This window comes from Peromyscus leucopus, chromosome 7 (genome assembly GCF_004664715.2).
Source record: "Peromyscus leucopus breed LL Stock chromosome 7, UCI_PerLeu_2.1, whole genome shotgun sequence".
Taxonomy (NCBI): Eukaryota; Metazoa; Chordata; class Mammalia; order Rodentia; family Cricetidae; genus Peromyscus; species Peromyscus leucopus.
Window position 1 is genome coordinate 94,427,775 of NC_051069.1, and position 26,410 is coordinate 94,454,184.

The following is a 26,410-nucleotide window of genomic DNA, read 5'->3' on the forward strand; positions in this document are numbered from 1 at the left end:
TCTTTCTTACTATGTTTTTGCTTCCTGGAGTAACTCCATCATCTCAGGCCGGAATTGGAGTTTCCTCACCAGATCCTGAGTATGTCTCAGGCACCAAGAAACCTTGGTTACTTTGAGTGCACAATGTTGTTTAGAAACCAAGATCTGGCCACTGGACATGCTCATTGCCACTGGGGGGGGGGCGGTGTCCAACTGGGTGCTTTGTTTCAATAATTGGACTTTCCATTTAAAAGAATAAAAGTACTCCTATTTCATTATTTCCAGATCAACTTGGTCATTTAAAAAAATCTCTTGCTCCCTCAAATCATAATTTAATATATAATTTATGTTTTATATTATATCTGGTTTCTATCAAGCTAAAGTGGGGGAGGAGAGGAGGAAGATAAAGAATAAGGAGGGGTGCATATCCACCTATGAAATCACACCAAGCACACAGTACCTTCGAAACTGGCGTGGGGGTGGTTTTGGATCTGTAGGGCTGAGTCTGTTGCACTTGGCTTTGAAGTTGACTGGTGGGTACTTGTTCATTCCACCTAGGAAGACAAAAGGCTCTGTTAAGGTTCTCACGAAGGCTGTTAGCATGTCTGCTCTGTACACTTATCACCTCAGTTCCCAACGTCCATCAAGATGGTCACCGGGCATGCGAAATGTTCCAGGGAAATCCCCATCATTGAGATGCCAGTAGCTCCTAAAGTCATTTAGCCATTGTGAAAGATAACATGAGCCCATCAGTCCTAATAATGCTCTTGCCTTTGATAGGAACTAATTAGGGTATTTTATTTGTTTTTGTGGAGTATCAAGATGCAAAGGGGACAGGGTAGTCCCTTTATGGCCTTTATGTTAGCAGCAAACTAAATGCCTTTGGGTTTAACTCATCATCTCACTTCATTTGGAAGAGTATTGATTTTTCATAACACTAAAGCACACCTTAATCCATTTAAAATGCAAAAGCTATTTTTTTATGGAAAAAATTTAAAAAATGTGTTATACATGCCCTGAAAGCATGAAGTAAAAAAGATTTGTTAAATATCTTTCTGGAAAAGCAGGCCCAATGCCGTGCACTTACAATCCTGGCACGGGGGAGGCAACAATGGATAGATCCGAGGATTCACTGGCCAGCCAGCCAGCCAGCTTACTTGACAAGTTCCAGACCACTGAGAAACCCTGTCTCAAAAAAACGTGGTAGATATTTCTTGAGGAATGACACCCGAAGCTTTCCTCTGGCTCACACACACGTTTCCTCCCTCCCCTCACCACACACTCACACCCCTTCCTGGTGATATAGGGTTCTTCCAACTAACAGGCATCTCCTAGACTGCCACAGAGTCTATCTTCAAAATTACAGGAAGGGCAGTATGTGAGACAGTATGCCCCAATACTGTGTTATACCTGACCTCTAGGGTGTTTTTGTTTTTGAGGTAGGTTCTTTCTGTGTGGCTTGGGTTGGCCTTGGACTTACAACAATCCTCCTGCCTCTACCTCTCAAGAACGAGAAATACATGTGTGCTGTGCTGTGCCCACCAGGTCTGGCTTTGGGTTCTCATGTTTTGTTTGAACTCAAGTAGAGGGTTGTTGAGCTTTGCTTCACGTAGGAAATGTGCTGCTCTGATGTGGACTGTGCTCTGCCGTCTACTTTGTGGCAGTGTGCCAAATGAGTCACAAACACTTCGACGGCTTCCAAAACTTCAGAAGAGATGTGGACAACTCTATTCATCAAGCCTGGCACCTGAACAGCCAGTGGCTCAAAGCAGGTGGCCAATGACTGCACTTGTGTTGAATGGGTGTGACCGTGGGGGCCTGTGGGGAAAGTGATTTCCAGCAGTCTTGCAGCTGTATTTTAGAGATGGCGCTTTCTAGATGTCTAAAAAGCATGGGAAATGGGGTAGGCAGCTGCAGAGTAGTCATTGTTAACAGTGCTTTCTGTAGTTCCCACGAGAGCTACCTGCCCTTTTCCTGAGTGGGAGGTACTGCCTCATCTGGCCCTGTAATTGGGAGCATTGGCATGAAACATCAGGAAGAATTAAGGGATCCTAGGGAGGAACTCCCAGGTCAAGTCTTCCAATCTCGTGGGCCATCAGGCATGCTTCTTTTTACCAAGTGGTCATTTGTTCATCCCTTATGAAAGGCTCCCTTCAGGGTGACTGCTTGCTTGCCCTTAGCTCATCTTTGGGGTTTCTGTTCCAGAACATATCAAAATAAATTTCACTCGGGGATCTTTCTGCCTGTGTCCCTGAAACCATCTCATATGTATGAATTTCCTGGGAGCTCTGATAAGATGCACTTTCTGGTTCAGAACATCTGGGGCGGGGCCTGGACCCTGCATCTCTAACCAGTTCCAGCTGATAGATCATGCTCATCTTGGACTGAACAGGACGTGACATCAGCCCTGTTAGCAGGCTCAGCCCTGCACTGCTCAGTAGTTCTACAGCCTTAACCCACTTCACTGTTTAATACAATGACAAGTTTGGGAAATAGCCAGGCACTCACTCAAGCATCCTTCAGCATCAGCAGGCTCTGAAAACACTGAGACATTTGCCCACTGCGTTTCCACCTTGAGCCATGTATCCAGGCATGAATCTTCCTTAGCCCTCATGCTGCATCCAAAATGGATTGCCTATTTTTCAGGATGCCCATTCTAAGAAAAACAGCCCACGTTTGTTTCCTCATGGGCCCCACGTATTCCCACCACTACCTCCTAAGAGGCCATGAAGTTGGGGAAGTTGTGCAAAGCTGTCCCTTTCATTCTAACTGATAAAATGGTATCTCCTCCCACTCCCAGCTCTGACTCTGGAACTTGTCAAAGCAAAGCCAAGAATTATTTCATTCTTTCTTTGGCCTCTTTGTGTTGACTGTAGGAACTGCTCCCCAAAGGGCAGCGTGCAAGTGTTACGTGGCAAGCATTCCGCTCTGGAGATGGAGCCCAGGCTGTGACCTCACATCCCCAGACTACACCTCTCCATGCAGACAGATGTGTAGACAGCTGCTTGTTAGGATTGCTTCTCCATAGGAACCAGAGGCATTAAAAGATGAGCCAGAAAACTAAATGCTTAGAAACCAGTCATCTCTCCCACCATCCATTATCACATATTTTCCTCTCTGACCCTGCAGTGCCCTTAAAGACACACACCAGCTCATTGTCCTTCTGGGGGACACCAAGCAGGCTCTTGTGTACAAGAATAGTTTTGTATATATGACTTACGCCTAACGGAGTTTATGAAGGACTTCACAAATTTCACACCATATCCATGGTCAGGTTTATGAATCCGGCCAAGCTGGATCAAGTGCTGGTCCACAGGGTGGCTGGCCAGGTCTTCCAGTTCCTTGTCATTCCAGTCAGGGCCCAAGGAAAACACAAAGAGGGCATAGCCCTGACATTTGGCTCGCAGGGACTCTTTCTTTAAGGTTTCTTCATCCAAGTGGCTGGTTTCCCCAGCAGATATCACAAATATGACTTTGTTTCTCCTCAGATTGGGTGTGTTTAAAAAGACATTGTCCAGAGCCCACCTGAGGGCATGGCCAACGAAAGTGTCCCCATTCAGCTGCTGGACTGCTTGCTCCACGTGCCTCTTCATGAGGCGCTTACTGCTGTAGGTGGTGAGGTTGAACTCAGTTCTAACGGGACTCCTCTGGGTGTTGGGTAGGAAGGTGGGGGGAGCATGGCTCAGTAGGGCCACCCTGTCTCCAGTCACAGATGTCTCTGGCTCTGGAGTGACTTCGAAGTGATCTAGCAGTGCCTCTAGGAAGTCTCTCATGTCTTCAAAGTCTGCACTCTCCACGTGCCGGGAGCCATCCAGCAGGAATGCAGCATCCAGGTAGGACTGTATCTGGGGTGGTTTGGCTTGGTCACAAGAAGCATCCGGCTTGCATATGTCTGCAATCCAAGTCATTTGGAGTTACTAAGCAGATGTGGACAAAAAGTGAAAGATTCCCCCTCAGCTATTCTAGTATCTAGGAACTATAGTCTTAGCTCATAAAATAGTTTTGTCTTTAATATCAAGAGTAAGAGTTCACCACCAAAAGGTCCAGATCTGATACCAACCTGTGAACTCTTGACTCTGTTCCATGCCATCATTTGTTTTCTAACTTGTGTTCAACAGAAGTTTAATCTTGACTGTTACGTTTTTAAAGTTCTAAGTGAGCAATTCATCTCTACATACTAGAATATACTGTAAGAAAACACTATTTAGTTCTTGACAGTATGCAGGCTTAACCAAGGGCCTCCGTCACGACACTAGCTGTGAAAAACTCATCTGCTTTGAAAATTAAGCTTTAAAAGGCAATGCATCTTTTATTTCAATTTAAGCAAGAGTTCACAACTTCATGCCCCTTATAAAAATGCTCTCCCATAAAGTGAAGTCATTTTTATAAATATGCCTCTGTCATTATGCATGCATAGCAAGAAAAAACAGAGAGTAGGTTTTATTGAATGTGACCACAAAGAATGTCCAGAGGAATATGATAAATGGGAAATGGGAGAAATCTAGAAGTTACTTAATCTATTTTCATAGAACTGACTGAAGCAGGAGAGCAAGTCATTATAAAGGATGCACCATATTTCTAGAAGTTTCTGTATATGAAGTCAATGGCAATTTCTTTTTAATGTTTACTTATTTGTGTATACATGTGGGTATTTTAGCACAGCATGTGTGTGGAGGCAGAGGATGATTTTCAAGAGTCAGTTCCCTCCTTCCACCTGGGTCCTGGGGATTGAACTCAAGTTGTCGTGTTTGGAGACAAGCACTTTTACCTGCTGAGCTACCATGCATGAGTCAGTGTTTTATTGTTAGAGGGGTTTAGAAGTCACTTAGTTTTCATAGAACTGATTGAATTAGGACACATGAGGTAGCAGGATGGCCCCTTCGCCCGAGAGCTGGGATGCCTAGGTTATCACATAACAAACATGACGTCACCTCTGGCCAGGCCACTGCTGGACCTTGGTTGTGTACAGTTCCTCTACACAACTGAGGGGTAGTTGTACCTAGCTGGGATTAGGCTGACCCAGACATCTTTGCAAGGCTGATAGTCTTGTCTGGTTTGTCAGTAAATGTGATGGCTGAGGGTGAGTACGGGTTCTTTAAACACCAAAGGGGAAATGGAGAAATGGACTAACAAGCGTGCGGTGGAACTTGGATACCAGCACGAACCATAAGTATCAACTATTAAGTGAAAAACCTCATGACTAGCATGCAGATCCTGTGGGTGTAGCGAACTTCCTAGCTTCCTGCTCGCTCATGGACTCAATACAGATGGCTCTGCCTACGTCCCTGACTGAAGTTCAGTGAGATTTTATGAGCCTGCATAGCGGTCAGAAGACAGCATGGTCACCTGTGTGCAGAGCAGCTTCTAGAACCAGGGACGGTAGGCTGCCCATTTGCTCTGTTTTGTGGGGTTTTAATTGTGGGAAACAACAGCCAAAAGAGCTTCCATTATATGCCTGGGAGACAAAAAAAGGGTTTAGGCCAAGGCATAGGGCCAAAAATCCATCCCCAGTCACATATGTGCGGTTCCCGAGTGTGCAATACATCAGCACACTGTTGGAGCAGACATGTTCAGGACGTGCAACCAAGAATGCACAGGGCAGATGAATCTGAGAGCCTCACTGGTTTGGGTCGAGGGGATGGGTGACAGGACCCAAAAATCCCAGTGCAACCTGCACCTAGATATGTGAGCAGAGCGCTTGGTTCCAGGGCTGCAGAGGAGACTGAAAAGGAACCTAGAAACTGTCCCCTTCTCCCCAGAATCACACTCTTCATTCGAGTTCATCTACTCAGCAAACCCCAGCACCCCACTGATACACACAGAGAAGGTTTCAGACATCCTCTCCAGGTCTAAGTGGAGAGTTTCAGGGAACAGAATGAGACTTTTATTCTACAAAAATTAAAGGCACTTCAGAGCCGGTTTTCCTGTTTGATGGGTGTGGGGCCCTGAGAAAAATATCACGTCTCTAATTTGATTTCCCCCATCTGTACAATGGCACTAATAATAGTTCAAACATTTCAGTGTGGTTATGAGCCTAGAATGACACAATTTATGTAAACCAATTAAAACTGTGCTTAGAACATAAGAAACCCAATAGCTTAAGTCTCAATTGTCACCATGATAGTTGGCATCATGCAGCGTAATTAGAACAGTGCAGAGCCTATAGCAGAAATGTGGTGACTGCCTGCTGTCATGACCACCTGTAACCCCGGTGTTTTCCACGTGGTTATTGGAACATCAAATGGAAGAGGAGAGAGACTGTTCCCAGCTAGACCAAAAGACTGGGTATAACACACCACAGTCAATACTGCAAATCTTTCTGATGCCCAACACTTGGGAATCTATGAAGACTCCTGGATGAGAATGAATGGGCATCTGTCTTCTACTCCTACTGCACTGAAAACCAAATTACCACCCAGAAAGGAAAGTACCAGGTTGCTCTAAAGCCTTTCTTGGGAGTTGTGAACATTTGAGATTTAGAAAACACATATAAAATACTCAATAGCATGAAAAGCTTGGCAAGGAGACAGACTAAGGTTTTTGGTGGTTGCTGTTGTTTTAAATTAATGTTTTCTGGAAGCTGCATTAAAGTAGAGGAGGCAGGATTGTAACCCTCCCTCTGGGATCCTTTGGAGGGGCCCTGCAAGCTCAACTGAGAGGTTCCATCTGTGGGAGATGCAGTGTGCGCCCCAAGCCCCAGCGTGGCCTGCCCCAAGCCATGCATATCCCTATGGCCAAGTTCCAGCTGCTCCTGCCAATGGTGACTCAACACACTTAGCAGGCAGGCCTGATCAAATTGGCTTCTCCCCGTGGGTCTCACCATAGCAGAAAGTGCACCGCCGGAGTCTCTCTAAAGTTGGCGCGAAGTCCGTCCCTGAGGGAACCACGAAGACTTGGAATGTGCCAGTGTCGTCAACCTAGAAGCAGCAGAAGCAAGAGGAAGAACTGCTTAGTGGATTGGGATGGTAGGAATCTTCAGCACTGTTCCAGAGCTGAGGTCAAGTAAGGGTGGCCCCACAAGGCTGCTGGGAGGTGGCCCGGCTGGTTTGAACCCTCAACTCTCCCCTTTAGCTGTCAAATGGAAATTCTCTGACTGCTAATAGGATGCTGAGAGCTCACCATTGTGAAGCAGTTACTGGCACCCGGTACCATGTGGCTCAGCAGGGAGCACAAAGCATTTCATACTCATCACCCAGGTAGCCTGGGCGTTTCTCATCTTCACTCTTCACAGAGAGGAACTGAAACTCAGAGAGATGGATGGGAGACAGCCTACACTCAAGTTAGTTATGGAAAAGAATGACTCCGCCCCTCGCTCGGCCTCATCGCAAGTCCCAGAGAACCAAGGCTGCTCTTTATAATGCTGTCAAATTGACAACCAAAATTAGCCATGCCACTGTCCTGACTTTCTCTTGTGAACTAGGTATTGAAGCAGAAATAGGTTCAGATCTAGGCCTCCGTGGCTCTCCTCCCTGACACATCTCAACCCTTTCACTGCAGCAGTACCATTAGGAGCCCGCCCGTCGAGGAAGCTGGAGGGTGCAGAGTCTTGACTAGTGCCCCAGCAGACACTGTTGGTGGTCTCTAGGGGCAGCTACGGGTCTCAAGTGAACCACACTTTGCTCCAGCTCAACAGTGATGAGTGCCTGAACACCAATCCAGAGCCAGCTCAGAGAGCGTGAAGAGAAAAGCATGCACCAACAACCAGGGATAGTGAACTTGCCTGTCAACTGTGAGATGATTAGCAGATGAAGGAAAATTAGAGTGATCCATCCTGTGGCTAAGATGGGATATTTGTTCCCAGTGAATCATCCTTAGACTCCTAAGTAAACAGCTCTCCTTTCTCCTTGGCAAGTCTGATTCCCACACTTAATCCACAGAGGTGTAACCATGGAGGTCCTGGTTACTCAGGGTTATACCATTTCTCTGACCAGAGCCAACTGGACCAGAGCAGGGCATCTGAGCCAGACAAAACTGTTCTTTCAGGAGGAGTTGAGAACTAGAGTCCTGGGCTGCAAGAGTGTCTAGAAGCAAGAGTCTGAGAGACACAGGGGGCCATATTCTATCTGTGGACCGAGGAAGGATGGGAATGAGAAGAGAGGAGGAGGGAGGAGAGGATCTTTCCAAGGCTTAGCCCTGTTTCTGCCCCCCCCTTTTTTTTTTTATCCTGCACACAAGAGACAGAGGAACCTGTGCTCCTCAGATTCCTCTCTGGCTGCCCACTGCTTTGCCTTGATGTTCTTCCTGGGACAGAGTGGAAGACTCTGAGACCTTGTGAGGACTGAAGATTTGGGTTACATCGCTAGACACAAATCCACGGAGAAAGGAGCAGGGTGTACCAGAGACAAAGAAACAGAAAACAACAAAAGCAAGCATGGTGTGCCACGTGGGAGTGGGCACAGAGGCTGGCCGGTGAAGGGGACTGTGGTGACATGAATGGGGACTTGGAGCAGTGGATGAAACACTCTGCTTGCTCTCACTATCTTCAGCCAAGTCGGCATCACTCACAGACCGTGTGAATGAGTCCTCGGGAGAAAGTGCCAACTCTGAAGAAGGACTAGAAACAAGCCAATGTCAGTGCGGGGAGTGTGGGTCAGCCATCGGAGTGGGAGTGGGCTGCGAGGGTGATACAGAATAAGCCAGAAGAAAATTTAGAAACCATGTAAACCAGCCTCATCGCTTTACGGACAAAAGCGAGCCCAGGGTAGGAATGGGGACCCGAAGGCTTCAGCACCAGGTCTGTTCTTCCCCAACAGGAACTGGCTTCTAAGTTCCAGCCATTTCAGAGTTTTAGCTGTGGATCTTAATTGAGAGCGATGTTTCTCAGGCTATTGTCCAGGGAATGCTGCCATCTGCCAGCTAGCTCTGTGCTCTATGTGTCTACAACGTAATAACTTCCACATTGCTGGCGACGACCCTGCTTAACAGTGGAGGCTCATATTCAATCATGTATCTGCAGGATGATATGAAGCTAAAAGCAGATCTTCTCCAGTGATTCTAATGAGCTGTTCCATTAGGAAGAGTCCACTGCCAGCCTGCATGCTCCCGACACCCCAGGAAGACTCTTTATGAAGTCTGAAAGATGTGGTTTTAGGGGTCACCGATGATCCCATGCTTACCATGGGAGTGGCTGTAGTAGCAAAAAAAAAAAAAAAAACTTAAGCTGAATGTGAGCTGGGAATTTAAAGTGAAAAGTTTGTGTTTGTTTTCTTATTGCTTATTTTCCTGAAAACTGCAAAGAAGCACCAGCATGGCTGAGCACAGCTAATGAGGCTGCAGATGGACAGTGGACGGACATCCACTCTGTGGATGGTTCTGGACCATTTTCCTTTCATAGGCATCACAGAACTCCGTAAGATGGCACATAAGAAAAAAATGCCATTCTCATATGATGGAATGTTTTCATTCTTTAGCATGCACAGAGATGGTAGGGGAGATCCGGTGTGCTAGCTATAGGTTTTTTGGGTTCATTTGGTTTGGTTTGGTTTTCTGAGGCAAGGTTTCTCTGTGTAGCTGTGGCCCAGGCTGGTCTTGAACTCACAGAAATCCACCTGCCTCTGCCTCCCAAGTACTGGGCTTAAAAGTGTGCATCACCCCCACCCGGCTGCCAGCTATAGTTTTATGTCAACTTGACACAAGCTGGAGTTATGTGAGAAGTACAAACCACATTTGAAAACATGCCCCCATAAGATTGGCCTGTAGGCAAGTCTGTGGGTTACGGTCTTGATCAATGGCTGATGTGGGGTACGGTCTTGATCAATGACTGATGTGGGGTACGGTCTTGATCAATGGCTGATGTGGGGTACGGTCTTGATCAATGGCTGATGTGGGGTACGGTCTTGATCAACGGCTGATGTGGGGTACGGTCTTGATCAATGGCTGATGTGGGGTACGGTCTTGATCAATGGCTGATGTGGGGTACGGTCTTGATCAATGGCTGATGTGGGGTATGGTCTTGATCAATGGCTGATGTGGGAGGGGCCATCCCACAGGGAGCGGTGACACCCCTGGGCAGGCGGTCCTGGGTTCTAGAAGAAAGCAGACTGAGAAATCGATGGGAAACAAGCCAGTAAGCGGCCTCCTCCGTGGGCTCTGCATCAGCTCCGGCCTCTAAGCTCTGCCCTGCTTGAGCTCCTGTCCTGACTTCCTTCCATGGTGGACTGTGATGGGAAAGTCTAAACAAAATGAAGCCTTTCCTTGCAAGTTGCTTTTGGTCATGGTGTTTCATCACAGCAGTAGAAACCCTGAGGGTGACCAGGGCTTTAGTGTCTCTGACACAGAGCTGCACAGGTGCCAGATTTCAGCCTAACTGAGATTTAGACAAGCCACGATAAGTATGAAGGAAGTTTCAAAACATGGCCCTCAGATACTGTGTTACTAGAGTTTTGAGTTATTTTCTTTAAAAAAAAAAAAATTGTCTAAGCATTCAAGAGGCAGGGACAGGCTGATCTCTGTGAGTTCTAGGCCAGCCAGAGCTACATACTGAGACCTGGTCTCAAAAACAAACCCAAACCAACAACAAAATAATAATAATGAAAACCAATAGTTTGAGTACAGGAAAAGCACAGGGAATAAAATGGACAGAAGGAAAAAGAGGCAATAATAGAAACAGCAAAGCCGTTTCCAAGTATAGTCAGGCATCGGGTTCTAGCCAGCTGCACACTGCCTCTGTTCAAAGCCCCTCTAGACAGCGTACCCAGGCCCCCCAACGGCAGAATGGGCTTTGGGACGTCCAGTTCCTTCTTATATCCTCACAGCCTGGGGCAGCCCCAGCAAACTCAAGTCCTCCTTAAACGTTTGAACAGTAATCAACCTGGGTTCAATCTCTCAGATTCTCACTTCAGATCCTTCACTCACCTGCTGCTGCCCAGAGCCACACGGCTTGTTGATGCTGTTTTAAAATTAATAAAAACCTCTAGAAGCTTTGTGTGCTCTTGGCTTGTGTCAGAGGACAACAGTGGTATAGGGCCTCCCGTCCACCTAGGTTGAGGCAGGGTCTCCTTGTTCACTGCTGTGTACTCCAGACTAGCCCACCAGCCTCTGAGGTTCCCTCTCTGTCCCCATCTCCCTGTAGGTGTGCTGGGATTACAGACTCAGGGCTGCATCCAACTCCCATGGATTCTGGGATTCAAACTCTGGTCCTCGGCAAAGCGCTTTACCACTGGGCCATTTCCACACCCCACAAGGATTTTTTTTTTAAAAATTGATCTTCAATAAGAGAGTCAGTCTCTAGAAAATTTAGGTAGACTCGAGAAACTAGATTCCTATCTTTGTGGTTGTTAACATGCAAAAGTTGAAAAACAAACCCCAAACCAAAGTATCTGTACGTTATATTTTGTATGTGTACTTTCTGAGTGGGTGGAGCCCTTCTATTTAAACACCTCTCACAAATGCCACCCAGTGTCCGCATCAGGTTATGAAGCTGTCCTTTGTTTTGTGACTAAATAAAGACAGTAGTTGAGGGACTTAGAAGGACTCTGTCACCAAAATCACTTACAGAATTTCCAGGCTTTATGTGCATAGCCCAGCCACAGCCTTTTATAATCTATGCAGAGTGCTCTTCTGACACTCCAGCCTTTTCTGTTTATAGAATTGTGAGTTAGTTCAGTGATGTTAATAGCAATTTCAGCTCCTGTGCTACTCTGGCCCCATTAGTATTAAACATCATTAAGCTACTGAAAAAAAAGTAAAAGTGATCATCCTTGTGCTTGCTAGAATGTTCTAGGCCCCAAGGCACAGTGTTACATCACTTATTCTTTACATCATCTCCAGGTACCACTCTCCTTATTTCACAGGTAAGTATCTTTCAACCCTGTTGATGCTGTCACAGAAATTACAGAGCTGGAAAAGCCCATGAGAAAACGGTGCTAGCCTCTAGTCGCTAGGAAAAACCACAGTCATACACCAGACTGTCCCAAGAGGGTGATGTTTTGACCAACCGGGTGGAATCTAAATGCACAACCACAATAAGTCAAAATGGTTCCTGGAAGTTCTGACTTCAACCTAACCCAAAGTTTCCTCTCACCGTTGCCTCTCACGTGGTCAGGTGGGAGTGCAGCTAACATTCTGTAAGTCTTCACTTGAAGACAATGTTTGTTCCTTATTCTTCTTTCTCTAACTGTCAGATGTTGGGACTTATTTACGGCACATTTTCCAGTACTCTTGTACTGCTGTCTGGAGCCCCACATGAACAACCCCAACATCATGCCGGGACAGCACTGACCGGAAGGACTGGCTGGGGCCAGGGTGTCTTTTGCAATGAAGCCGCTGAGGATGGGATGCTGTGAATCTAGGCACAGCTGTCTCCATTAGGTTCCCTGAGGGATGCCACATGCTGGGTTTATCCCTTAATCCAAGAAGCTTCGGTTGGGATGGCTTTTCTTTTATAAAGTGGGAACCTTTACATAACCGAAGCTAAAAAAGAAAAATCAACCTATTTGTTTACTTACTTTGCTTTTGTGTGGATGTGTGATATACAGATGCATTCTTTTCTGTATTTGTACATGCATGTGATTTGTGTAGATGTCTTTCTCAGTCACTCTCCACCTTTGAGACAGGGTCTCTCGATGAACCTAGAGCTCAGCCATTCCTTTAGGCTGGCTGGCCAATAAGTTCCACAGAGCTACCTGTCTCTGTCTGGCTCTGGGCTTACAGATGTCCAGTTTCATGCTTAGCCTTTGCTGGATGCTGGGGACCTGAATTCAGGTTCTAACGCACTTTACTGCCTGAACTACTTCTAGACCTCTATATTTTGGGTTTTGACACAGGTTTGCACATAACCCAGACCAGCCTTGAACACACCATCTAGGTAAGGAAGCCCTTGAACTCCTGATCCTCATGCTTCTGCCTCCCAAGCACAGGGATTAAAGGAGTGTGTCCCCATACCTAATTAGACAACTTTTAAAAATCACACAGCAGTGACTACTACCATGATCATCTAAAGGACGTCCACACCTGTTTACTGGCCTCCCGATTTAGTGTCTTTGGATGCAGAAGCAGTGTGGTGAGTAGCTAGGGAAGCAGTGACCAAGCAACAGAGCATCAAGTCCTGCCATGGCCACCCCACACCGGAAGCTCACCTTCTCTAGGCTCAGTCTTCTCATCTACAAAATGAGAAGAATCATTTGCGATCTCGCACACAGTAGTTGTGAGAGTGCAGCATGATAATGAACATAGAGCTTACCTCGTGCCTGATATTAGCAATCAAGCATCTATCATTGTATTTTGCTAACTAGGATGACCTTGTTCTGAAGGCAGGAAAATGTAGCTATATACTTCATGAGGTTTCTGAATATTGGTGAAGTACATGAACAAAAACTGTTATACAATGCTCACCGAAAAGGCACGCTTGATGGACGGCACGTTGCTGAATGCAATCACCACCGGCACGATGTCCAGGGCACTGAACTCCATGGCAGCCGTGGTGATGGACTGGATATCAGCCGACTGACCACTGCTGAAGAACGTGGCAATTTTCCTCACATGAGCCCCTGGAAGGGTTCGCTTGAAGACGTTCCTAGAGACAAACCTCATGGCTTTGCCAATATCCCTGCTGTCAGAGGATCTCTCAAAAGGAAGAGCTTCGATTTCCCTGAGCAGCTGATCCTTCCTGTAGGTGTCCGAGAAGCGGATGAGGTGCCTGGTGTGGGAGTTATAGGACAGGATGGCAACACGGGCACCCACAGGGCAGCTGGTCTCCCTGACCTTGACATCCCTAACCAGGGAAGCCATCATCCCCTTCATCCGCTCAAAGTCCTGCTCTGTGACATCCCGGGACTGGTCCAGGACAAACACTAGCTCAGTTGGATGCACTGGGCACTCAGATTTTTCTGAAAGACAAAAAAAAAAAAAAAAAAGCCTCTTATCATGCAGAATGTTTGCCTAAAAGCAATACATGGAAAGCAAAATCATTTTAAATGCTAACTATTCAAACATTTAAACATTAAATAATTAATAACCCAAATATTAAAGCATATAAAATATTAAATGTTTACATCTTGAATCATTAAAATTGCTGTTCTAAAAGCTGGCTATGCTCTCCTGAGATGAGCACAAAAGAAAACAGTCTAAATTCAACACGATTAGGGATTAAATCTGTAAGTTAATTACCCAGTTCCTTCTAAATACTAGAACCTTTTTGGAAATATCCTTTACCCTACAGGAGCTGGCTCAAAGGCATAGTCTTCTGCATCTGCACTTTAATCACGTTAAAATACTAACTGTTTTCACCTAATGAGGAAAATAAAAACAAAGTGAAAAGGATTTTAAAGGAATAGCTGTGGAGACTCCTTATACAATTAAAAAAAAAAAAACAACCCTGGAGGATAAAGGTCTAGGGATGTAGCTCAGTCACCCTGACATGTACAAAGCCCTGGGTTTGAGCCTCAGTACCATATAAAACAGATATGGTAGTATATGCCTGTAATCCCACACTTGGGTGGTAGAGCCAGGAAGATCAGAAGTTCAAGGTCACTCTGAACTACAAAGCTTCACAGATAAAAGGAATGACTCCATGGCCAGTTATACCAAGTGCTGAAAGCAAACTAATCCATCTCAGAGGAGACGGGACATAATTTATTAGCCTCTGAATCTAATTAGTGGGATGAGCATGCTTTTCAAAATCAAAGTAATGCTAATTTTACAATTAAAAGGTGACTTGTAACTGAATGTGGACTTGGAGCTTCTAGCTCTGTTTGGGTTGTTTTGTACAGGGTACAAAACCCAGCAGTGATGCCAGTATAATTTAGAGATGCAGGGAAGAAAAGATGAACAGTACTGTCTGAAAACACAGAAAAAGTTTCAGATTTCTAGGAAAAAACTGTAAGGGCTAATTCAAAGTACAGCCCTGAAGCCAGCATGCTGTTTCTAGGAGCCCCAAGGACTCTGGAGAGCACACTCTGGTAGCTTCTGCCACCACAAAGCAGGTGACATCACTGCCTTCTACCCAACATGCTGCCAGCTCATCCTCTGGCCTCATTAATAATTACAACTTTTTATTTGAAACTTCTTCCTAATAAAATAGATTAGCCAGAGCCAAAGTCCACACACCCCAGCAAACTTCTACAGTTAGAACAGCCACAGAGCAGCCATTCCGAAGCTGTGGGGCTCCACATCGGATTTCACACTTCCACTGTCGATTATATTTTTATCCACTTATCCACAAGAAAACCTAAAACTCCATGGCACAGTTAAAACCAGACAAACAATTAGCTTTATATCCCCTCTTTCACGACTTGTGTCTTTCTTTACCTGCACTCAGTCCTTCCTTACTGCCTAATACTGACCATTGATTGTTATTCTTCCTACACGTTATACTGTACCCACATGTACCTTTGTTTATCTACACATGACAGGCTATGAGGGAACATGGTTTTCTGAGATCATGTAACCTCATTTAACACTGTAAGTCCATCTATTTTCTGCAAACTTTGTGATTTTTCCTCGAGAGCTGAATTTTAGTCCATCCTATGTATTAGACTGCAACAGCCAGCTCGATGCAGCCTCTAGCTCCACCTCCATTTGTTTTTAACGTACCTATCCCCACCCCTCACCCCCACCCCTCACCCCCACCCCTGTCCCCACTGTATCACAGGGATACTGGGCTCTGTTGCTTCCTAGGGAATGTCTAGGCCTGCCCTGTTCCAAGGTATTGGGATTTGAATCCCCCTGCCATGCACTTAGAAAACGGTGGCTCCTTTGGTCCTGACTTCAAGTTCACCCCTTCAGAGAGGATCCCTGGTCCAAACAGTATCCATCCCTGCCCCTGACACTATTTGGTTGCAGTGCAGCCTGGGTGTTATCTCAGATTCTGAATTCTTTCATTTGTTTTTTTATTCAGACTCTCATGAAAATGGAAATGTGTAAGGTTGTTTGGGTATCTTGTCTGCTGCCAACTCTGTCCCCAGCAGAAAACAAGAGACTAGATCACAGGAGGCTTTGAATAAATCCTTGTTGAAGGAATGAATCAGCAGAGGGTAAATATATATATATGGCTGATGATGGGTCTATACAAACATATCCTGTAATAAGCATTGGTAAAACACATAAAAAATGACTAAAAGACACTGAGCCAGGTTGGTAATTAACGTTAAGCACAAGCTCTGGAAGTCTCAGCATTATCTCCACTGCACATTTCACTCACTCGTTATCTGATCCTACTTCCATTCTGCCCCTCTGTGTCTTAATCACTGAACTACATAGAGTACATGATAGAGAGGGGGAGAGAAAGGGAGAGGTGGAGTGAGAAGAGAAACAAAGAGAGGACAGGAGAGAGAAGATGAGAGAAAGAGGGAAGGGAGGAGGGAGGAATGATAGTTTTAAAAAAACCAGGTAGGGAGGCGAATGGTGATGCAGGCCATTAGAATATTATTAACAACGAAAGGGCCTTTCAGTTGATTGGGAAACAGCAGTGAAACTCAGCTACGGATGACGAGTCATTAGAGGACAGGGTCTGCTGTGAGTGTGAGAGCAAAGGAAGCCCGGGTCCAAGTTCTAGCAGCTGGCAGGCAGCACGATGCTTGACCTCATCCTTCCTTAGTGCTTGAGTCAAGCATGCTGCAAACGATGATCACTCACCACGTCCGCCAGCTGGGGAGGGAGAACAAAAGAGAGTGGGTTATTGCTTGGTGGGACAACAGGGTTCTAGATTGCATGGGGAAATCAGAGCAGTGGAACCCTGCCTGCCTGTGTGCAGAACTCAAAACTCAAGGCAACAGACAGTCTGGAGAGAATGCAGCTGTGCCCTGCATCCTGGGATAGCAGGATTCCTTCCAGAGGGGGGCAGATAGGGGAGGCAGGACAACATAAACTTAAATCAACACCCTGCAGCCAGCTGCAGGAGGTGGAGACCCTCTGAGAGGGGACATGATATTGCAGGAGCTGAGCTCATTTGGGAAGTTAGATGGTCCCAACCTCTCTTCACAATTTCTCATGTACAGATCTATAGATGTCAATTATATATGTGCAAACACGTATGCGTCTTTTGTTAGATTTTCTTGTTTTGTTTGTTTGTTTTTTAAAGGAGGTATAGGGGTGATGAGGATCAAGCCAGGGCTTTTCTCACTTTCTCATGACCAGCTAAGGACTCTACCACTGTGTTACATCCCTTTTGTCTTCGGCAGTGCTGGGGATTGAACCAGGCCCTTACCCAAGCTAGTCAAGTGCTCCACCAATGGCCTACATCCCAAGCTCAACCATATACACATACATGCAGAACTATACATGCATATACATATGTACATATAAATTTGCATGCATGTGTCTCTATGTACACATAGTACATGCCTGCATGGGTTGAGTTTCTCTTATCTAAAAGGCTGGAACTACTAGTGTTACTGATCTCAGATTTTTTCCTCCAGTGTGGGATATTTACACATATACATAATGAAATCTCTTGGGAGCAGACCCAAGTCTCAAGACAAAACTCATTATGTTTCATATGTGCTGATGTATATAAAGTGAAGGTGAGTATATACATTGTATTTAGTGTGCCCATGTTTTGACCACAGTTTGTCACATTAGGTGTGAACTTTTCTACTTGTGACATTATGTCAGCACTCAAAATGTTTGGGGATTTGGGAGAATCACCCTGTAAATGGACGTTTGTGTATCATATAATTGAAAGTGATACACGTACTCTGAAAGAAATAAATATTGGCTAGACCTGTAGTGCCTGGCTACAAGGCATGCATAGTTGTTTAAATTTCAAATAATTGAATGAAAAATTTAGCTTCTAGGTGACATTCTTCACATTTTAGAGTCCAAAGCCACGTGTGACTGGCAGCTAGGCTGCTGAACGGTGCAGGGGGCACCGTTACCACGGGAAATTGTTCAACTGGGCAGTGCTGCTTTGGGCCACTCATTCACAGAGGTCCCCTCCTCCACAAGGCCAGGCCTGGGAGGAGTCCTGACTGTATTCACATGGTCACATGCCTTTATAAAAAGTACAGAAGTTTTTAACTCTTTTGTGTTCTAAGTTATACTCCTGAAATAATGTTGTGTATCTTGGACCAGGTGTGCTGGATGGAACCCTCACACTTTGAAAGATCAGGCCCCACTCAAGGCTCTGCCACTCATGATTTACTGTCCACTTGGCTCCCATGTCAGGAAAAAAAAAAAACACCCTACTGTGCTAATTCAACCTCAAAACAGCCTATCTTCACAGACTCAAGGTACAAGTTTTGATTCCCACCAGCATTCCTTTCTGCTATGGAGAGGCAGAGTCCTGAGCGGCTTGGTATGAATGGTTTCTAGAGCCATTGAAATTCTCTGGCTCTGGGCCTGGGGAGATGGCTCAGTGGTTAAGAGCACTTGCTGCTCTTGCAGAGGACCTGGGTTTGCTTCCCCATTACACAGTAACTAAAAACTATCTGTAACTCCAGCCTAGGGGATCTGATGCCCTCTTCTGGCTTCCATGGGCACTGCATGCATGTGTTGCACATACACTCAGGAGCACACACACATGAACGTACAAACGTTTGTTTTTTAAGTTCTGTGTCTCTAGGAACAGCACCCTCTATAGAAATGGTCTCTGCTTTATCTGTTTTTTTCTCCCAAAATTGCCTTGAAGAAACTTTTAATGCCTCCTTTCAGTTGCTGTGTTTACTCAAGGAGCATTGTGCATATTTAAATGAACATTTGACACAATGAAGGTGTGTGTGAATACAGAATTGTAACATCAGTTGATATTTACAGTGCTAAGAATATACCCTGTTACAAGGATCTTACGTTCAAAGAGCTTTTTGCCTTTTGTATTTTTGAGAAAGAAAATTATCAGCAGAACAAGTGTTATTACAAATTTCACAAGCCAATCAATAATTCCAGTCAAGCTCATCTTTCCAGGAAAGGAGTAATAGAGCAGAAACCAAAACTAGGGCTCCCCCCACATCGTCCCAGCAGCCTCTTCCTACCGCCTCTTCCTACCGCCTCTTCCTACCGCTGAACTCAGTCCTGTCAATTACCATCTGACATCAGCAATCATCTCCAACTCAGCTCAGTAGGACTCTTCTCTTCCCTGACTGACTTGACCTTTAGGGAAGTTCTGACCTCAATCTTCCACAGGTTTAAACCTCCAGTGTATGTAACTACACAGCACTGGGAACGGGCTCCAACACACACACTCTGGTAGCCAGAGAGGGAGTTAATAGGCACCACCCCCTCCCTGTGGACTCAAGATTTACTCATGACATTTCTCATGTGAAGAGACTGGTTGGTAAATTACATCTGTTCTGAGAGCCCAGTTCCCTAACTTCCTTCTAAGAAAGCCGATAGATCGTGAGTGCAGCGGGATATGTGTGTGTGGGCAGTTATTTTAAGGAGAGTACTTACGGCTGTGATCCCGCACATACTGAATGAGTTCACATGTCTGTGGTTCAAAGACAAAACACGGAGAATTAACCATCTCTCTGGGTCGTGAAGTTCATAAATAAAGTTAAAGGCATGCTCAGAGTACCGCGTGGGAATAGGAGATACTTACGGAAAATGAAGCCAGTCCTGGGGCCCCTTTCATGCCCTGGGAAAGGAAACAAGCGAAACCCGTTTTATGGCTGCACACTTCCACCTCGGTAGCCAGGATGTGCACCAACACTGCTCGGAGGAACCTTTGAAAAGGGCTTACTCCCGTGAAGTTAAAGGGAGCAGAGAACGCAGTCAGGACACCCACTGCCCCTTGAAGAGAACCCTGAGTGCACACAAGCCTGCAAGGTTACTTTCCCCAAGTCCTGGCAGAGAAGCCCCGAGCCTCACAGGGCTGCCCACCTGAGGGTGGCCCACAGAGCCTTGGAGCAGGCGTTTCAGTTCACAACTAGCAAAGACTGAGTCACCTGTTCCCGGGTGCCTCTCCTGTGACTGAGTCTTCCACCCTATGGTGTATTTCCACCATGAGCAAAGGTCAAAGCCGAGCCTAGACCATTCCTATCCATGGCTGATGCACAGAGGGGCTAGCCTCAAACACCTGAAAAGCTAATCTCAGCATCTTCCCCATGTGCACGTCTGGGTGGAGGGTGGAAAGAATAAAACTGGCTTAACTTCTTATTTCAATCCCATCCCGGACAGGGAGAGTCTGGCTTCTCTCAAACAGAAACAACAAGTGAAAAAATGCAATGGTGCCCCACCCACACTCCCAGATGTGTTCCACAGGAGCGCAACTTTGATCACACTCACTGCTCATCCTTCCAAATGCACACACCCACTTCATTCATTGATCACTTGCTAACGCAGGATGGAGACAGCGGCTGGACCAAGAACCATACTCACTGATAAGAATATGAAATCTCAGGCTGCTGAGAGGGCTCAGTGGGTAAAGGTACCTGCAGCCGAGCTTGATGACCTGAGTTCATTCACCAGGACCCACACGTGCAAGGAGAGAACTGATTCCCAAAGTTGTTCTCTGACCTCCAAAAATATGCCATGGCATGTGTCCCACCCCCAAATATATAAATCTATAAATGTAAAAAAAAAATATTTTGAAAGAGAAACCTCATTTTGGTCTGATTTTTCACTTTCTCCATTTCCTCCCTCCCAAGAGACATCTTTAATTGGCCCCAAAGTTTCCTCCTTTGCTAGAACGCATGGGACAGTGGACACTGTGGCCAAGCAGCAGAGAAGAGGTATGTTTGCGTGGAGAGGGGCATGCCCATGCACTGACCTCTAAGGTGCAAAGAGCTCCCCGGGGATCTTTCCTCTCACCTTCCGTCCAGGGGGTCCTGGCTCCCCAGAGGATCCTGGCTCTCCTGGAAGCCCAGCAGATACCTCAAAGGAGAATTAATTCATTTTGTAATCATATTTTATACATCATGTGAATGGTTTAAATTCAAACTTAAAATACTGACACTATTTCAAAAGTTGAACTACCGAAAGCAAAAACATTCATCTTCATCTTAGAAAATTTCTAAATTTCATCAATTTAGAAAATTGATAGATTTCTAAAATGCTCAAAAGGGGGTCACCAGCAACAATTTGTTCTTCAAATGTTACTTATGAATACTTTGCTACTTTGGTATTATCTTGTTCCATTGGTATTAAGATGTATTTTTAAAAACTGGTTTGTATCATACTTCTTCCTGATGTCTCGATTTTGGTTTTGTTTCTTTGATATAAGGTCTTCCTGTATAGCTCTGACTGGCCTCCAATTCACCATCCTCCTGCCTCTGTCTCCCAAACACTGGGATGACAGGTGTGTACTATCATGCCTGGCTCTCTGTTACCTTTTAAATTTACATACATATATACATGCATTCATACATACATATATACACACATATTTCTGTTACTAAATATTCTTATACACAAAATTACTTTTCATGGCTTCATGGTATTTTCCCATGTGGAGATGCCATGATTTATTTAGTTGGTTCCTTGCTGTTGGCATTTATGTTGGATGCTGTTAACAAGCAATACTATTTTGAAGTTATATACACAATTCTGATTATTAGTGAACATTACTAAGACTAGGATTGTTGAATCAAGGGAAAGTGATTTTCTTAAGAACATGAAGGTAACTAAATTGAAACATACACACACACACACACACACACACACACACACAAAATTGTGATCACATGCTAAGTCACAAAATCCATGGTGGGGGGAAACAAAACCAACCACACAAAAATAGCAACAACAAAACATTTAACAGTTGGCTGGAAATGTCTGTAACGAAAAGAACATAACAGCAAAAGTAATGACAGAAACAACTGTTGTCTTGTTTATTGTATGTTAGGAAATTTTTCTATGCACATTTAACAATACAGTTTGTCCCAGAAAAGGCTAGCGTTTAGATTTTGTTTAAGAAACAATATTGTTTTCTTCATTCAAAATGCCACTGGAGAAGAGGCTATAGAAATCTCTCAGTGGTTAAAATCACCTCCTGCATCTCCAAAGGTTCCACATTTGGTTCCCAGCAGCCATGTCAAGAGAGTCACAAACCTGTAATTCCAGCTCCAGGCGATTCAATGCCCTCTTCTGACCTCTGCATGCACCTGTACTCATCCGCATATACTCATCGATAGACACACATGCATGCACACACAATTTTTAATGCTACAGGATTTATATCTTTTACAGTAATAAGTGAAGTTATGTAAAAACTAATTTACAAAAGCATGGCCTGTGGAGAAGTAAAGAATCATTACTGTCCCCCAGGGTCCAAATGATATTGACAGTATTGAAAAAAAAAACAAAAACAAAAACGTAATGACCTATTTTATTTAAGAGTTATGTTTATCTTCAAGAGAAAAGGAGGCAGATTGAATACTTTTGCCCATTTCTAATATTTTAACAATAGCTTTTAGAGTAAAAATGAATACTACAGGAAAAAGAGGAAGTCTTGGTGTTTTGGAGCCTGGAAAACAGCTAAGTGTTGTGTGAGATGGCTTGGCAGATCTGAGGAATTTGAATCTTGAGCCAGCAGCAGGGAAATGGAGAACCAGCGTGTTTGGTATCACACATTCCCAGAAGGCCCAGGTGCTGCACAAATCTTAATTGGTCTTATAATAAAAACCCAGAGCCAGACCGGTGTGGCCTTGAACTCACAGAAATCCAGACAGATCTCTGCCTCTGCCTCGAGAATGTTAGAATTAAAGGTGTGTGCCACCACTGCCTGACCCCTGTGGCTAACTCTGTGACTGGCTCTGTCCTCTGATCTTCAGGCAAGTTTTAGTTCTCAGAATACAAACAATATATCACCACACCCAGGCTTTGGAGGCCAGGTGCCTCAGAAGCAGAGGTGAAGAGGCCAAATAAAGAGGGTTAGTGGGAAATCACTACAAGAATTCCCCACTCGCCGTTTTCGGCAGGTAGTTGGATACACTTTTCTCCACCAGCAAAAGAAAAACAAAAGTAAAACAGAGATGGGACTCTCAGTAGAGCTGAGGACCGATGTTACCACACTGAACCCAGAAACCAAATGAAAATATGCACACTGAGTGCAAGCCTCCAGCTCTCACTGTCCTTATGTCTTCTAGAAAACTGGAATCCAGAGCTGTACTCTCCAGAAATGGGTAGAAGACGTTTGAAGGGATGTTAAGCACAGAGTTCCATCAGATCACTGTCCAGTGAATTTGTATCTGACAAATTCCAATCATGTCCTCCAGCTTCCCAATCAGAACTTTTGTACTCGATTCTCAGTGTGAATACACAGCTCATTCTTGAGATATAGGAGAGATAAAAGTCAAAACAGAAGAAAAAACTGTAGAAGGCAGACTGTTGAGCAAAGAGAACCTAAAAGCACTCATTTATATTCTCAGAGCAATAAGGAAAAAAATGCTTCAATCATGAAACAAGAATAGTATACTATGGAAAAGGAACAGTCAGATTTTTTACCAACAAAGGTAAAGTATGGGATATATATTAAAAATAAAATCAAGAAACCTTCTCAGAAAGGAGAGAAAAACATCAAGGAGATGTTAAACAAATAAAATACAACAGAAAGTAAACTAATGGACTATATTATTACACTGAGTGATAGGTACCTCAAAAATACAGAATAGAGTACACTAGAGGCAGGGGACACAAATCAACAAAATAATAAGCATTTCCTAGAACTGAAGGACACACATTTCAAGGGTCAAGGGGCCTGCTTAATGTTCAGGAAAATGGATAACAATGGACCATGTGCCAGATCACAAAATCTATGGCAGATTAAAATGCTGGTGACTGAGAGGTGATCCAGTGGGGATCCAGAGAGAAAACACTGGATACAGGAATTTGAATGCCCTTGGACTTCCCAAAGAACAAGAGAAGCCAGAAATAACAGAAAACATAACTGCCTTCAAAATTCCAAGGAAGAAATTCCAGCCCAGAACTGTACACTAGCCAAAATATCGACACATCTGGAGGTAATAAAAGTCCTTTTCAGATGTTGGTTGTATCATCAAATGTTCCTGTCAGTCATGTCCTCTTAGCAGCTTGTCAGGGTTTGCACATGAAATGACTTCTCACCCGACCTATGTTTGGAACTCTTGGTGTCCAGATGTTGGCCCTATTTGGGGAGGCTTTGGAAGCTTCACGAAGCGGAGCTTAGCTGGAGGAAGCAAGTCATGCAAAGATATGCCTTAAAGCTTCGACTGGGTCTCCAGCTGGCTCCATTTTCCTCTGTTCCCCACCATTGTGGTATTCCTCCCATGAGCCCCCAAACATGAGCCAAATGACCACGGACTGAATCCTCTGACACTGGGAGCTAAAATAAACCTTCATTCTCTACAGTGATAAGAAAAGTGGTGAATGCAAGGTTCCTGGCCGAGTGTTCCATGATGGGAAATCCAGGAGGGTGTGGGAAGGAGAGGGAGAGAGCTGACAGGGGTGGAGTGGAGGGGATCTCAAAGCCAGGTGCAGGGCAGCTGAGGAGTGGCAGCTGACACCAGGCAGCAGGGAAACCAGGTCAGGCTGCTCAGGAAATGCCTGCTGCGTATGCAAACGTCTTCTGCATGCAGATCAACGTCAGGTTAAAAGAGGGAAACCCCCAACTTTAGAGTGGGAAATAAGTTCATATCACTCAAAATTCAAACATCAAAAAGCAGGAATGCAAACAGACTGCCAGTTCCAAAACAATCACTTGAGATGAAAGCCGTTTTTTTGGAGACAAGGAAATAGGAGGAGGTGGAGACTGCCGTTTTCTCTTGTGCCGGGTGGGGGTGAGGTGAGGGCCTTGGGTACATCAGGCAAGCGCTCTACCAGTGAGCCATGGTCACAGTCTGGGGTCGCCTCTCTTTAAATTCATTTTTAAGATGATGGATAAAAGCCCTTTTAAAGTAAGGAAACGTAAGATGCTGTCTGTCTCTTTAAGCAGAAGTGTCCAACAGGAGAGGTTTTGCCACCTCACAGGATGACAGTTTCTGGAGACATGCTGGTTGCTCTAATTAGGGAAGGAGGGTGGTAGTTGGAGTCCAGTGGAAAGCTCCAGGGATACAGTTGAACGGCCCACACCGCCCAGGGGCAGCCTCCCCAGTGAAGGCTATCCAGCCCCAGATGGCAATAGAGCCCAGGCCCAAGATCCCTGCTTGAAACCTGTTTGAAGATTTTTTTTTTTTACTTTTATTTTTGTTTTCAGTACACATACAGACATACATATATGCACAGCTGAAACAGGCTCATAGATTTTTTTTTTTTTTTTAAAAGAAAACCGCCAAGGTAAAGATTCAGTGAACTCAAGCTAAGAACAGAGTAACTCCAAGAGACCTGAAAAAACATTCATAATTGAAGGCTAAATCTTTCCAGAGAAAACATTTGCTCTTCCAGGAGAAACCCTGGACATTTTCAATGTTTAAACTCCAATTTCAAATCCAAATATTACTCATGTCAAGGGGAGGGGGAGGAAGCAGTTGGGGCGGGAGAAACTAGGAAGTTACAGCAGTCCAACACGGAGAACAAAGACGGAACCAGAAAGCCTCTCCAGAGGCCCAGACACCAAGCCTGCGTGTCTCCCATCAGTTAAGTGCACTGAAACCCGGAGATAGGGAGGGCCCCAACAAACGGCTGAACTTGTTAGCATGCTGCTGGTGTTCAAGGCTACACCACTCCCTTAGTAAGGCGAGGGAAATGATCCAGAGACGTTTCAATGCAGATGACATCTGGATTAATTTGAAAGTCTTTTCCAATTATTTTTCTAATTATATTCATCTTCATCATTGCTGAGGGCAGACTTGCAATCCGAAAACACATACGAGGAAGAGAATTACAGCTGGAAGCAGCCACTGCCATCCCCACCCCTGGGGAGCAGCAGGGGGAAGAGGACATTCCTTGTTTTGAAGCCTTAAAACCTCCAAACATGGTCCCTATAAAGTTCCTCTTAGAGCATGTAGAGAAACTAGATCACAGTAAAATTCACTGTGGAGAAAACGCGGGAAACTCTCAAGTGTGTATTTTTGTATCCGGGTTTTTCTAAGACCTTGTCATGGACAAGGTCATAGACAGGTTTTTTCCAATCAAGGCTGTTCAGAAGGAAAAGAGGCAAAGACTCTGAGAGACAGTTTGCTGTGGGAGATCTGTTTGTGTTGCTGCTCCGAGACAGCCAATGGAGTCAGACCTTGGTTCAGAGGGCAGAGTTCACATTCAGCTGGCTGGAGTGGACCATAGAGTTTTCTGGCTGACTCACAGGAAGCTAGAGGGACACATAGAAGGAATAAGAAAGGGAGATGTGCAGGCCTCTTCAATAGGTAAGGTAGAGAAGAGAACTTTTTCAAACTATTTCTCTGTTATTCCGTGATCTCTCAGGTTTATTCCCTAACATTTAACTCCTGAGTTTTATTTTGTAATAAAACAATAAAAGAAGTTCAATAAAAGCTTGACCTAAGAGTGCCTCATCACAATAAAATCTCAATTAAACAAATCTAAAGTCAATAAATGCAAGTGTTCCATCCTTTTTCTATTCCCCTCTTCCATTCTCTGGAGACGTGGGCTCACTATGTAGTCCAGGATAGCCTTGAACTTGAGATCCCTC

The 26,410-nt window shown here is 44.9% G+C and overlaps 1 protein-coding gene across 1 annotated transcript in view; it reads right to left on the minus strand.

Moving 5' to 3' along the window:
• The window catches only part of Col6a6 (collagen type VI alpha 6 chain), a 139,558-nt gene that overhangs the window by 10,059 nt on the left and 103,089 nt on the right, over window positions 1-26,410 (minus strand). The window contains 8 exon segments of the mRNA XM_028869990.2: window positions 440-533; window positions 3,200-3,871; window positions 6,800-6,896; window positions 13,312-13,805; window positions 16,552-16,563; window positions 19,303-19,339; window positions 19,451-19,486; window positions 20,662-20,724. Coding sequence (XP_028725823.1) covers window positions 440-533; window positions 3,200-3,871; window positions 6,800-6,896; window positions 13,312-13,805; window positions 16,552-16,563; window positions 19,303-19,339; window positions 19,451-19,486; window positions 20,662-20,724 — 1,505 coding nt within the window.